At 34.8% G+C, this 11,012-nt stretch overlaps 3 protein-coding genes across 4 annotated transcripts; 2 read left to right on the plus strand and 1 right to left on the minus strand.

Moving 5' to 3' along the window:
• Positions 1-335: 335 nt before the first annotated feature.
• Positions 336-6,160, plus strand: LOC116347644 (zinc finger protein swm). Of its 2 annotated transcripts, XM_031778333.1 has the most exons (5): positions 336-792; positions 971-1,374; positions 2,689-5,098; positions 5,257-5,385; positions 5,453-6,160. In XM_031778333.1, the coding sequence occupies exons 2-5, from the start codon at positions 1,316-1,318 to the stop codon at positions 5,606-5,608; spliced, it is 2,754 nt and encodes a 917-aa protein (XP_031634193.1). In that variant the 5' UTR covers positions 336-792; positions 971-1,315; the 3' UTR covers positions 5,609-6,160. The 2 variants fall into 2 exon arrangements, with proteins under 2 accessions (XP_031634193.1, XP_031634192.1); XM_031778332.1 differs by having other exon boundaries at positions 336-1,374.
• Positions 6,161-7,600: 1,440 nt separating this feature from the next.
• LOC116347514 lies at positions 7,601-9,469 on the plus strand. The gene is made up of 4 exons (XM_031778110.1): positions 7,601-7,743; positions 7,822-8,018; positions 8,331-9,241; positions 9,316-9,469. Exons 1-4 carry the CDS (start codon positions 7,716-7,718, stop codon positions 9,467-9,469), a joined length of 1,290 nt encoding a protein of 429 aa, XP_031633970.1. The 5' UTR covers positions 7,601-7,715.
• A 22-nt stretch (positions 9,470-9,491) lies between these two features.
• On the minus strand, positions 9,492-10,944 carry LOC116347580 (transmembrane protein 192-like). Its single transcript, XM_031778231.1, has 4 exons — positions 10,787-10,944; positions 10,552-10,684; positions 10,127-10,477; positions 9,492-10,050 (listed from the first exon to the last, which is right to left on the minus strand). Exons 1-4 carry the CDS (start codon positions 10,870-10,872, stop codon positions 9,892-9,894), a joined length of 729 nt encoding a protein of 242 aa, XP_031634091.1. The 5' UTR covers positions 10,873-10,944; the 3' UTR covers positions 9,492-9,891.
• Between the last annotated feature and the right edge of the window lie 68 nt (positions 10,945-11,012).

An 11,012-nucleotide genomic window follows, 5' to 3' on the forward strand; every position in this document is an offset into this window, starting at 1 on the left:
ATTTAATTAGTTTAAGAAAATTATTTTTAAAAAAAGTCCATTTTGTAGATCCAATAGTAAAATGTCATCGGTTTAAAAATATTTTCAGCTTTGGAATTGAATTAAAATACATTCCGACACTTCAAACATTCAAAATCGTTATATGGACGAGCGTTAATGTAAACGCAACGTCAGCAACACGTTTCGTGTTTTTGAACTAATAAATGAAACGTCAAATTCATGGTTGTGTATTTCAGATTCATTCGAAAAAAATCGCATGTGAATCATCAAAGTTCCCATTGATTCGTTCGGAAAAAGAAGTCTAACCAAAAAAAAATTATCATTTAAATTTTATCGAATAATTTTTTCGCCAAAAATTGCAAACGATTTGTATAAACATACCACGTTCGACGCAATAAAATTGTCACAACCCTACTCAAACGTAATTACATCAGCATTGTGAATGTGTGCGTGTACGAGCCCGTGTCTGCATATGTGTATACACATTCAAACGCCACTAAAAAGTAAAATGGCCGCCATATTTTGTGAAAAATAGTTCGCACGAGAGAAAGTCAACATACATAACTTTTCTTATGGTGTACAAATTTTTTTCAAATCAGTCCTAATTTAGATTAATTAACTTTATTCTATAAAATAGTTTAAAAAAAAAACACGTTTAAACCAATTACAACATTGTGATAAAACCAAATGCAAAAATCATAGACAGGATAAACTTAAATGAATTAAGACACAGCAAGAGAAGACAAAAACGAAGTGAAAATTTTTTTTTATTCAGAACGTGTAAATCGAAAGGTATTTTTTGCATTTAGACAGCTGTTAAGGCTACACATGAAAAAAATACCAATTTTGATTGTGTGAACACTTGAAATTAAGATTGCATCGCATTATTTTAATAAAATCACTCCATCAGTATAAAAAATCAAAAAAAAAAAAAATTATATATATATATTGTGCTTTAACATTCAACCAGTCGACCTATTGAGAGCGAGATACGTAGGAAATAGTAATCGTGCGTATCGTTTCGTGTGTGGTGCAAAATCACTTCGTAGGAGCAGTTCGGAGCAGTTCTTCAAGTTGAACCATCGAAAAACTTTACAAGAATATCGATTCTTGAAAAAATAAACCGAAAAAAAATAAAATCAAACCCAAAAAAGGCCCACGAATACAATTTTCAAAGGCAAGCAGATACAGTGCAAAAAAGAAGCAAAAAAAAAACATAAAATACAATCTGCAAAAAGATAATCAGGATTTTAAAAGTGAATATTTGTGATTTAACCATTTTTTATGTGTGTTCAATATAAATAAATAAATAAAAATGCAGATAAATCATCCAGAAGAATTAAAAGCATGGCTGACAGTCGTTCTAGACCCATTGTAAGTGATCAAACTATAGGCTTATATCTCTGTGTGTCTGTCTATCTCTTTCTCTCGTTTGCTTGAAAGTTCAATTGAACGAGACAAGGTTCAAATCATTGAAAATAATCTACTGAAATGACGTGAAAACACTTGGTATCACCAAAAAATATTTTCTTCGAAATATGAGGTTTTTTTGCCGTCATATGTGGATTAATTCTCGATTTTTCCTTTCTCTTATTTGCTATATGACTTTATTTAGTTTTTTGTTGCTTTATGTTGTTGTAGATGTAAATGTGCGCGCGATCATAATAGTTAAATGGTACCATTATATGTATCTCACAGTTGTGAATAAGTATCAAAAGGTTGTCGCCTTGAGAAATAACTTTGTAGCTACTAGCCTATTCATGTATACACTGACCAGCTTTTCATTGACTGAAGCAATAAAGGCGATACTTTTTTTTGTACATGTGAATAAATTAATGTTAATTACTCTATTGGACTGGCGTTTACGGTACGAAATAATTTTCTGTCGGGTCAGCAAATTCTATCCATTCTATCAACAGCTCATTTTTTTTAATATTTCATATTTATGAAAACGTTCTCGCACATCGTTACATTTTTTTTTTGCTCGAGGCAGTGCAATTTATAATAAACAGTTTTTAAAAGCAGCCAAAATATATTGCTTGATGTAAAGAGAAAAAAAATCTTACCTATGCATGTATGTTTGTATGTGAGCCTTTACCATAAATTCCTTTTTCACTTTCACAATGTATATGCACGATGTACTGCAGTTTCGCCGTGCGTGTATACGTATACGTGTATGCATTCGTTGCAAGCAACAAAAATATACTTTTAATCTTTGTGTGTGATCGGCTAGCATTTCGATGCGTTTTACCATTTGGCTTTTTTTTCTTTCTTTCTTCATTTAATATGTCTATTTTAGACCTAATGCGAAAAAGACAACAACAACAAATAAAGTCACTTCGAAAAAATGTTCTTGTCTTTACTAAACATACGGTATTGATTATAAAGTTTCATTCGTCATGACTTGTTTTCGTATGTTGTACTCTCCAAGTATTCGTGTTTATATTTAAAATTGTGTTGTAGTTTTGTTTTGTGTTCTAAATTTATCGTTTGTAAAAATAAAAATGCTCAACGTGAATAGTTCGGTGTGGCCGACTCTTCAGTAAAATTTTGTTGATTTTATAAATTTTATTTTGCCGTTCTGTCGTGAATATAAAATATTCGGCGACGTGCAATAACATGAAAACTATTATGAAATCTTTTTTCGATTTGATAATAATATTGTTTTGAATGTGATTTTATTTTCAGATGTGAAGCTGATCCGGCCGCCTTAGCTCGTTATGTTTTGGCATTATTGAAAAAGGAGAAACCGCTAAGAGATCTACAGCAATGTATGAACGAACAATTGGATGTATTTTTGGGTGTCCAAACAAAGCCATTTCTAACTCGTTTATTCGAAATGATTGCTACTGAAGAGTATCTGAATGAAACTGCCATAGACAGAGATATAGCAATTGAAGCATCAAATTCCGAGCAAGTACAATCATCTCAAGAAACACAATCATCGTCTTTAGTCAATGAATCCGATTTGGTGGCTGCTGGTCTCGATCCAGCTCGTCTACAAAGCGTAGCTCGTAATATGAAAGGAACACCACGTCCTGTTGTACCAAATGACCAAAATAATGCTAACGAAAACGATCCCGATTACATTAATTCATCACCGCTTGGTTCGTCAATAACAAAATTGCGTGACGTGAGTCCAATAAGCCCAGTAAAACATGGAAACGACAATGAAAACCATCGAAAAGAGCAAAGACGTCGTTCGGCTCGTTCGCGAAGCCGTTCAAGATCGCCACGTGGCTCATTACGGCGTGGCGGTGAACGTGAGAAGTACGGTTCCAGGGGGCATTCATATCGAAATAAATCACCGGCCAACTCAAATCCATTTCGACGAAATTCAGGCCACGAACCAAGATCACCTAAATACTATAAACGCTCTGATTCACCACCAGCCGTTGATGATGAGGAATGTAAAGGTGCCCGTTCGCTGTCACCGCAACCACCAAAGAAAAATGACCGATGCAGAGATTTTGATGAGAAAGGTTATTGCATGCGCGGTGAAACGTGTCCATGGGACCATGGAGTGAATCCAGTTGTCTTGGAAGACATTAACAATCCAACGCTGATGACAATTCAAGCACCGCACCGTTCGGCCGAATATAATCCAGATGCACCGGAGATTTGGGCTCAAGGTGGCAGTTTTTTGAATGGTCCAAATCGTACCGGGCCACCAAACAATGCACCATTGAATTCATTTCAACGAATGCCTACAACGGCTGCATACAGAGTAGCACCGCCATTTCCATTTCCACCAAATGCTGGTACAACACCATTGCAACGTGAACTCATCTCTGTACCAGTGGTTGAAGCCAATTCAGGCGGTGACATTTCGGCAAGCCAAAAACGACGATACGAACCAGAAGATACGGTTGCCGTTGCTGAAGGACCGACCAAACGTAAACTTCCAATCAATAGTCGCTTAGGTCCACCAAATCGAGTCGGATTGCAGAATAATTGTTCACTTGAGTTACGAAAAGTTCCACGTGGTCTAAATTCGATCGCCCATCTTAACAATCATTTTTGCAAATTTGGAAAAATTGTTAATATTCAAGTTTCGTATGAAGGAGATCCAGAAGCAGCTATTGTAACATTTTCAACGCATGCTGAAGCAAATGTTGCATATCGAAGCACCGAAGCTGTGCTAAATAATCGTTTTATCAAAGTATTTTGGCATACACCCGGCACAAATGCAGCTGGTACAGTCGATGGCAATCACAATGCAACGCCAAATGCCAATTCCAATGTAAATGCCAGCGGAAATGCAAAAGAAGACAACACCATCAATAGCTTTGGACGAAAGAGCAATCAGTATAGTTTGAACAATACTGTGCCCGCTAATCCAACGCCAGCTTCAACGGAATTCACAAAATCCGGTGGTAATGTGAACGCAGCCAATAATAATGCATCAAATGCATCGTCAAATGCAACATTCACGAAATCAACAACCGCACCAACGGTTATACCTCCCGCATCCGCCTTGACAACTAATCGTAATCGAAACAGTCGCATCACCAGAACCGCACCCGAGGCCATACGAAAGAAAAAGGAGGAACAGGTCAAAGCGGCCGTTCAACTGGCACATGGGCTTCACAAGAGAAAACATGAATTATTACAAGGTTATCTGAAACAGATGCGCACTTGTCTTGAATTAGTCGAAAAAATGGACAGCACAGATCCACAACGTACAACACTGTTGACCACAGTTAAATCGTTACAAAATAACATCGATAATTTGAATAAGGAAATTGCATCGGATCAAGCACAGATAACTGCACAAATTCAACCAGCGCAACATCCGGTTAAGGCACATCCGTTCATCAAGTCAAAAGAACTTCAAAAGAAGGAATTGCTTGACATTGAACTTGAGCTGATTGCTCAGCAACAGGATGGAAATGATACGACCGAGATTCAAAAACGTTTGGAAGAATTGCAAAAAACTTTGGGCACAGCATCCAAGCAAATCCCATTTCCACCAACACGAAGTTTACGCGTTCGCCCGGCACCACCCGGTTCGACAAGCTTTGATCGTCGACCAACTACGATTTTAGTTGCTGGATTCAGTTCAGATGAATGTGACGCCGTTTTGGGACATTTTAAGGTTAGTTTACTTCTTCTCCATCTTTCACCATTTTTATCTTTGTCTCCTTTTGTCTGCATTCATCACTACCTTTTTCGTTTTCTCTCTTGTTGTAATCGTTTATCTATGGAATCCAAATGAAAAAAAAAATAACAATAAATATTTTCCCCACTTTTCAGCACTTCGGTGAGATCACCAAAAATGATATTGATAAAACAACGCCATATCTGAAATTGACTTATGCAACAAGATTGAACGCCGAACAGGCAATGCTACGTGGACGACGTTTTAACGATAAACAATTACAAGTATGTATTACACACTGTTATTTTAAAATGGATTTTTTTTATTAATTCAATTGAATTGTTGCTTCAGATGTCCTGGTTTGTACAAAATGCTGAGCCACCAAAGATTGCAACCGAGGAAGAGTTACTGGATGATACTGTAAATGATGATAATCTTACATCCGAAGTACGTTTGGAGGACGAAGAGGACGACGAGGAAGCAGAAGATCGCTCATGGCGCCGTTAAATGCTGCTAATGGCTTAAAAATTATGCAAAACTCAACATTACACTATAGTCTAAAAAAAAAAAATAGTTTGTGAGAAATGAAAAGAGAAAACATCATAATATGGTCCGAATGTTTCTATCTAAGAAATCAAGAAGAACTAAACGATAATAAATTCAAATGAGAATTTCAACTATTAATTATATTTATATAAGTTCAACGCTTTTAGAATTTTACACGATTTTGATCGAAAAATTTAAAAAAACAATGGAGAAAACATTTAGTGATTAGGAATGAAAACATTTATAAATTTAGTTAAGTAACCACAGAACAGTAAATTGTATATGTGTTGTGAGCAAATTAAAGTGCAGTGAATCAAGTTACGAACATCAATGAGCTTGAGGGGAAATAAAAACAAACGAAAACAAAAAGAGAGCCACCTCAATGCACCACAAATAAAGAAGCAATGTTTTGTGCGATTGATTATAGAAACTTAACGAAATGAATTGTTGATTATTCGAATGACGGTAAAGTTGCCATCGAGAAAAAAAGTAAAACCTCTAACCTAATCTAAATCATCTATTGATTTATTATTATTTTTTTATCAATTTAATAGAAATTTTGCTCGTTTGACTTTACACACATTTGTTTTCGATAGTTTTAGTTATAAATGACTATCAAACTATTTTATGCACTATTTTATTAAACGAAATATTATTTTTCTTGAAGAGAATCAATATCTATATATTCTTCCTTAACGTAACAGAGCATACATTTAATTTCTTTTTAAGAAAGTTGAGAATATATCGATCGCAAACGATATTTTCGCTCAAAATTTAAGTTCGGTTGAATGATTGTTGTTGCCAAATGAATTTGAGCGTATTAAATACCATACGCAAGCGGAAACCAAATGTTATTCACAACAGAGAAACAGAAATATGGTTCAGCATTGATTATAGCTATATCTGTATATGTATATGAAATGAACTAGAAATATTTTATTTGGCTTCCCGTTTGTTTATTTCTTTACATTGCTCCGTTTAACGAACTATTTGTGTCTTTGAGTATTTTTTAAGCCATTATCCATTTTTATCCCGATGTTTTTTTCCCCTGTCAAAACCAATCTATCACAGCTGCAAGAAATTTTGTGAAATAGCATGCATAGCTAAAACAAACAAAAAAACATTTGATATGCGCGATTTCTTTTTTTTACAGCTGAATAATATTAATAGAAAATCAGATTAATACGATGTAAAAGCAAACATGATTCACTTACTGTAAATACTTTTACGGATAAGAAATTTATAATTTGTTAAATTTAAGTCTATTTGCAATACGAAACAAGTTTAACAAGAAACCAGAAAATTTTCAAAAACTGCAAAAAAATAGCAAAACAAAAATCTAGACCAGACAATTGACAAAGAATCGTTGAAAAAATATATGAAATATGACAAAGAGTATGAAGAAGAAAAAAAAACATTGAAACGTAAAATAATGCAATGAAAAAAAATCAAACAATAAGTGGAAAAAAATAAATTAAATGAAACACAAATGCGAAATTGTGATACTCGAACTGTATCGCAGTGTCATAAGCGCATTCACACTGGTCATATTCAGAATTTACACAAAAAAAACATTTGGTCGTTTTATTTAAACTGGAGGATTTTTTTTCAGATCTGGTCCATTCAAAATAACCCAGAAAAAAACCGGAATGGGGATTAAAAAAATTCGTCTCTTTACAAAAAGGTAGGTCTTTCCGTTTTGAAAGTGATTCAAGATAACAACCAAATACTCACTTGGCAACAGTATTTTCGGCGGGAAATATCGACCTAATAAATCTATTTAATGCCTCGATTAATATTTATTTATGGTTACCATAGTTTTGTCACATATTCATCAATGGTAATGGTAGTTATTTGTGCCATTAGGAAAGTTTTTATTTCAGTTTGATAATTTTCACACCAAAAACAAAACAAAATGAATAAGTTGAACAAGAAAAATAAAAGATTGTGCGAAACTTTAAAAATCTTGAATCGATTCAAAAGTGGTCCGGATATTCCAGTGTTAGAGAAAGAAAGAAATGTGAAAGTTAAACCGAAGCCGAAGAAAAATTCCCAAAACACATTTTCAATGATCAAATTTTATCAAAGCATCCCAAGTAATTGATTCGAATATTGACTCTAATTTAAAAAAAAAAATGAGGTAACTCTTCCTTTTCTACCACATAAAAACATAGAATACGATGACGTTCGCCATTTGCCAGAGTACGATTTTTCGCAAAGAGTTGAAATGTTGAAAAAAGTTCACGGCGACCTGAGCGAGACAATGTTGCGACCCACATGTAAGAGGCCTGTTTCGTCGGCATCTCGATGTAGCAAAAGGAAAAACAGTGCGAAAAAGAAGAAAAGCCAAAAAGCAAATAGTTTATGCAATGTCAGTGTTCCTATACAATATTCTTTCTATACCCATATAACTCAATTGCGGAGTAATTTTGTCGATGGCGGGACTGTGCGGAGTTCGGCGGAGATAGTATGCAAATGCTGTGTATACGAGTCCAACAGCATTCTTTGCTATTCATAGATTTATTTTGTCCAAACGAACATCACATAGAAGTGCTGTTACCCTCGCACACACAGAGTTTGTATGTCATCTCCGCCAAACTCCGCACAGTCCCACCATCGTCCAAATTACTCCGCAAATGATTTATATGGGTACTTACTTAATGATTTTGGAATCAAATTACAGAGTTTCAGCAAGGCAAGTTTGGTGGAAACCAATGAAAATGTTGATGATGAACGGCTCCACAGTGCAAGTTCGTTTGTTATGCCAAGCCCACCGCCGCCGATTGTCCTACCACCACCGTCGCCAATCAAACGATTACAAGCGTTGCGCGAAAAACTATTGACATGTGTCGATGATTGGGAATGTGAACCGAAAATTCCAACACCAATTATCGTGTCACCGATGTGTTCACCAAGTTTTCATTTGCATAAATTGCACCATCATTACCATCACGACCACGACCCTTATCCATGCGATAATTTGCATAATACAATTTACTTTTTGAATGATCATGACGATGGTCCCGTAACGCGGAATTCAAACTGCTTTCACAGTCCACCGACACCAGCTTCAGCTTCATGTCCGATAGAATTCAATTCGGATTTTAAACGGAATTTGAATTGCAACGAAAAATCAACACCAACGAAAGAAAAAGTGCGTAGAGCCAAATCATGCCCGAAAGATTTGTTTAGCGTAACTTCATCGAGGTGTTCAGATTCAAAAAAATGTATTCAAAATGGATCCATTGAAATTGATAATTCAGCAAAGCCCCAAGAATTTGAACCGAGTTTTTGTAACGAAAGCGTTTCACCAACGACAATATCACGGCAACAAAATGCTTACCCGAAAACTACCACCAAAATTAAAGTCAAGCCAAAGTCTAAGACACCAAATTCAATGGACGAATTTATATCGTCGAAACTGGTTCGCAGTAATTTGGCTGCAATACTGCGACACCGAAATTCACGCAAGAAAATCAACGATTTGGCCGAAGAAAAGCTGAAAGAACACATGGATGTTTCGAAATTTATACCAAATTGTCATAAATGGGATGTTCGAAAAAGCGATGCGTGGAAAACATTCACATCTGAAGAGTAAGTAGCCATTCTTCCTTGTTTAATAACTACTTTGAATAAAAACTAATGGTTTTTAAAATTTCCGCAAAAAGTACCTCAGCCGAAAAGCGAATGCGTGAAGAAGCAAGACAGGAAGAGCAAAAATTGCGGAAACATACACATACGATGGCCATGAATATAATGCGTGCCCGTGTCAAATCCGCTCAACTTTTACTCGAAGGTCGATCATTATCAGCAAAATATTGAAGAAAAAAAAGATGTTTGTTGATTACTTATAAAAAAATTATTGAATTTACTTTCATTGTAGTTTATAAAATGAATAAAAACATAACTAGAATCTATTATTCCAAAATTTCGTACTCTTCTTTTGATTGTTTGAGTTTGTTTTTCATCTTCGAATTAAAATAAAAGCAACATCAATTAAAAATTTGTTCATTTTTTGTTTGAATGTCACCGTACACCGTAGAGCAACAACTATCACACCGATCAGTTCATCGTCTAACAACTAAAGAAAAGAAAAAAATGCCAGCAAAACCATTCAATTTTCTTTGGTTTTGAATAAGTAAACTATGGACACTTTGAATCTGTGTTGTTGATTTGGTTAAAAAAGTTTTTACGATAATCTTCCAAAATGTTGGGTTGCATTTATATTAAACTATAAATCGTGTCTAATTTTGCGGTATATTTCCAGACGATGCCCGTATTTGTGCATTGAGAGTCATTAATTTTTGGTTCAATTTATTGTTGTGGTCCTTAAGATAATTAATAAGATCGGCCTGTTTTTCGAGTAAGTCATTCGCTTCTGTATCCCGCGTTGCAACACCCACCTAAAGTCAATTAAATGTGAAGAAAAAAAAATCGTAAATATTCATTTAATCTGTGTAAATAAGATCATAACATTACCGAGTCCATGCTTTCGGCGAGTCCACGATAGGCATCTGGTGGCAATGTTGCTCGGTTGAATCTCATAACTCTGATAATATACCATGCATGCACGGCAATAAGGAGAGTAGTTTCAAATGCACAGAATAGAACAATGTAAGTGGTTGGTGAGAAGAAGCTCTTGGTGCAATGATCGAAAAATTTTGATCCATATTCATGTTGCATGATTGTCTGAATGCCCAAAATAATCGTATTCCACAGTGATACCGTGTGCAACGGAACACCTTTGTGCAATGAAGTTGCACGATAAAATTCATGATATCCATTCATTCGTAATTTTTCATGATGATATTTTATGATATGATCGTATAACTGTTGACAACCAATTCATTTAGCAATTTGTTGTGCTTTTAATTTTGTAAACATCATTCAAATATAGTACTTACAAATGTAACAATCCAGAAAATGCAACGCAAATAGAGAATAAGAAAATATTCTTCACAATCGGTATCGCTCTGCCACACACATGCCAAAAATGCTCCAAGCACACTTATTATAAAGGAAATTACAGCATGAATTCTAAATATGAGGAGAAACAAATAGTGACGAAGCAAAATAGACAACGATTAGTCATATTAGTTAATTAGAGAAACCCATTCGACTTTGATCGTTGCAACTTACGTGCTGTATGGAATCGTTTTGAGCGGTTTGAAATGATAATTACTTTCGGTTGCCAAAATTGACTCGAAAAATTGTTCATCGTCCATGATTTAAGCGATGATTATGATACAGATAATTTTTTTCAGTTATTCTACAATTCTTTAGCAGTGAACGAATGAAAAAAAAAAAAAAAAAAAATTTTTTATAAAAAAAAAATTACGTTTGCAATGACAAAATTCGACGCAAT

Source organism: Contarinia nasturtii, unplaced genomic scaffold (genome assembly GCF_009176525.2).
Source record: "Contarinia nasturtii isolate CC-2019 unplaced genomic scaffold, AAFC_CNas_1.1 Cnas_scaffold_1964, whole genome shotgun sequence".
Taxonomy (NCBI): domain Eukaryota; kingdom Metazoa; phylum Arthropoda; class Insecta; order Diptera; family Cecidomyiidae; genus Contarinia; species Contarinia nasturtii.